The sequence below is a fragment of the Cebus imitator genome, unplaced genomic scaffold, assembly GCF_001604975.1.
Source record: "Cebus imitator isolate Cc_AM_T3 unplaced genomic scaffold, Cebus_imitator-1.0 Scaffold48, whole genome shotgun sequence".
NCBI lineage: Eukaryota > Metazoa > Chordata > Mammalia > Primates > Cebidae > Cebus > Cebus imitator.
In genome coordinates, this window is record NW_016107363.1 from 6641670 (window position 1) to 6644634 (window position 2965).

General features: G+C 44.6%; 1 protein-coding gene across 6 annotated transcripts in view; it reads right to left on the reverse strand.

Annotated features, from left to right (window-relative positions):
- Positions 1-2965, reverse strand: part of ABHD6 (abhydrolase domain containing 6, acylglycerol lipase) — a 56867-nt gene continuing 53902 nt past the window's right edge. For 3 of the 6 annotated variants that reach the window (XM_017527451.2, XM_037738091.1, XM_017527452.2), the window contains one exon: positions 1763-2278. In XM_017527451.2, coding sequence (XP_017382940.1) covers positions 2102-2278 — 177 coding nt within the window. In that variant the 3' untranslated portion in view covers positions 1763-2101. Of the gene's footprint in view, positions 495-1129; positions 2279-2965 lie in introns of those variants that run through there. The other 3 variants (XR_005200036.1, XM_017527449.2, XM_017527450.2) reach the window with 3 other exon arrangements.

Sequence of the window (2965 nt, forward strand, 5' to 3'; positions counted from 1 at the left end):
TAAAATGTCTAATATCTACTTTCCTTTCTACTTCATTGATTTTTGTTTTCATCTGTATTACTTCCCTCTATTTTTCTATGGCTTTGCTATTATTTCTTTTCTTGTTTCTTGAGATAGATGCTTAATTTATTGATTTTTCTTTTTTTATTTTTTTAAGAGATGGGGTCTTGCCATGTTGCCTAGGCTGGTCTCAAACTCCTGGGCTCAAGCAATCTTCCTGCCTTGGCTTTCCAAGGTGTTGGAACTACAGGTGTGAGCCACTCCACCTAGCTTCTTCTCTTACAATATGCATATTGAAGTCTATAAATTTCTCTCTGAGCACTGCTTTAGCTGCATCCCAGCTTGATGTCACATCTTCATATCTTCTTCTTGTTTTTAAGCTCTAAGTTCCATTCTTTTCTGGTAAACTAAAATATTCAAACACTGTCCAGAATTCCAATTTAAACTATAACTCTATCTCACTTTATTCCCAGAATGACTTGGCTGCAGATTTTCTGTAAAAAGAAAAAAAAAAGTTGGAAAAAATGAAGCTTCTCTCCTGGGGAGTTTAGGGCTCCTAAATGCCACAAAAGAGTCAAAAAGAATAGTTTGATGACTCTTGCTTTTTGCTTTTGATATACAATTTCAGTGAATGATTTTTTTTTTTTTTTTTTTTTTTTTGAGGCAGAGTTTCACGCTTGTTGCCTAGGCTGGAGTGCAATAGTGCCATCTCGGCTCACTGCAACCTCCACCTCCTGGGTTCAAGTGATTCTCATGCCTCAGCCTCCCAGGTAGCTGGGATTACAGGTGTGTGCCACCACACCCAGATAATTTTTGTATTTTTAGTAGAGATAAGGTTTTGCCATGTTGGCAAGGCTGGTCTCGAACTCCTGGCCTCAAGCAATCCACCCACCTCGGCCTCCCAAAGTGCTGGGATTACAGGCGTGAGCCACTGTACCTGGCCTTAGATATACAATTTCAACTGAATAAAAGTTGCAAACATGATTCCTTAAAACTAATAAATCATCCATGCAAAGACTTCCAAAGCCTGTCGAACAAGGCTTACTTTAAAAAACACATTTTAAAGTTAACAGAAACTCTGCCAACATTGCATCTAATTAGGAGTTCACAAATAGAAACCACCTGCATGTTGCTGATCTAAACTGATTAAATTTATTTCATGTCATTGTGGTCACTTTTACAGCTGCTTGGACTTATTTTCAATCACGTTACTGTTCACAGAATTCACAGAATTCATTAACAAATTAGTATTTTACATCCAGGGGTTCTGAGTAGCACACCAAAATAGAAAAGAGGCCCACGAGCTGTTGCTTGTGTGTGGAACCTGAGTCTGATTACTCAGACAGATGTCTAGAACATTATTGCTTTATTAGTCCTATTTTTTTTTAATAATAAATTATTCCTAAGAAACCTACCCTGCTAGGTGTTCATTCTGTGACTGTTGTGGGTTCACTCCAAACATATCTGACTTCATGGGTGCTGAATGAACCACGCACCCATGTACTCTGCTGCTCCGGCTGCTCCGAGGGCTGGAACAATGCCCCACCGTGCATGTAAACATTTTCTTCCACTTGCCACTTTCCTCCCGGGTCTTGCAGCCAATGGGCTGCAGTCATACATGGGTCTCTATGTAAAACTTAAATTCAACCTAAATGACAGGGTTCAGCGAATGAGGACTAACGCTCCTATAAAAGCCACTGCCCATGCAAGGGAATACGCCTGAAGCAACAAAAATATCTTGGGTCTCCATCTATAAGGAATATCGCAAAGAAAATGTCCTCGATTTGATTATGGTCCAAGTGGCTACTTTGTACAGCTTGTCAATAACATGAACTTGAAGACTTCATGGTAGATTTCATGGCTGGGGTTTCTTCTTTTGTTCCATATGAGTTTCTTCTATTTTGTGAAAAAGATCTTGGAGGTTTTCTCACGGTCCCCAAAGCTCTGGGGAACCGTGGATACCAGGGATAAGGGACTGGCTTCCTCAGGGTCACTGGCGCTCCGACCGCATTTGGGGCAGGATCCCTGAGAGTGGTGGCTGCGTCAGATTTGGGGGATGGGAGCAGGTGCTGTGTGCCGAATACAGGCTGGAGTCAGGGCCTCAGTCCAGCTTCTTGTTGTTGTCTGTGTTGTGCACGGAAGCTAAAAAGTCGACGATGAGCTTGGCTGTCTTCCTGGGTCTCTCCATCACTACCGAGTGCCCACAGTTTTCCAGAAGCTCAACCTGGCAATTGGCAATTGACTTGGCCAACATGTCTGCCCCAGACACATCCAGCACCTGCCAGGCAAGAGAGGGAGCTGGATGATACACAAAGATTCAGACACCCACATGTGCACTCTATGGACAGAAATTCCACCAAGGCCTGGAGGGGTCATCGGGGCAGGAGGATGTGAATTTTAGGACCAAGTCCCTTTGGTGTTGGGGCTTGTGGCTCTCTGAATGAAAGTGACCATGATGCTTCCGATTTCGTTCTGCAACGCTGTGCCAGGAGCTGGGCTGCTGTCAGTAACACTGAGGTAGAAAACATACATTCCCTGCCCTGGGGGAGGTTATGGTATGGTGGGGAAGCCAGGGGCACAGGGGAGGGGCAAGGTTGGCGGAAGACCTTGTTCCTGAGTCCCAGGAGAGTAGAGAGGGGACAGAAGGGGAGCATTCATGGACATGGGAATGGCACGGGGTGGGGGAGGTCATGGCGAGTGCATCAAGGAGCATGACAGCTGAGACACCAAGCACATGCACAGTGGGGAGAGAACAGGCAGAGAAGAGGCAGAGAAGAGGGCGCTGTTCCTGCAGCCACACAGGGACCATGGGGAGTGTTAAAGCGAGTGACTTGATGAGGCTGGCTCTTTGTCTGGTTAGGGGAGTCCAAACTGTGGGAGGTGAACACGAGGAAGATGCAAGAGGGGAAAGCTAATTATCACAAGCTGGGGGTATCTCCTTTTTTTTTTTTTTTTTTTTTTTTTT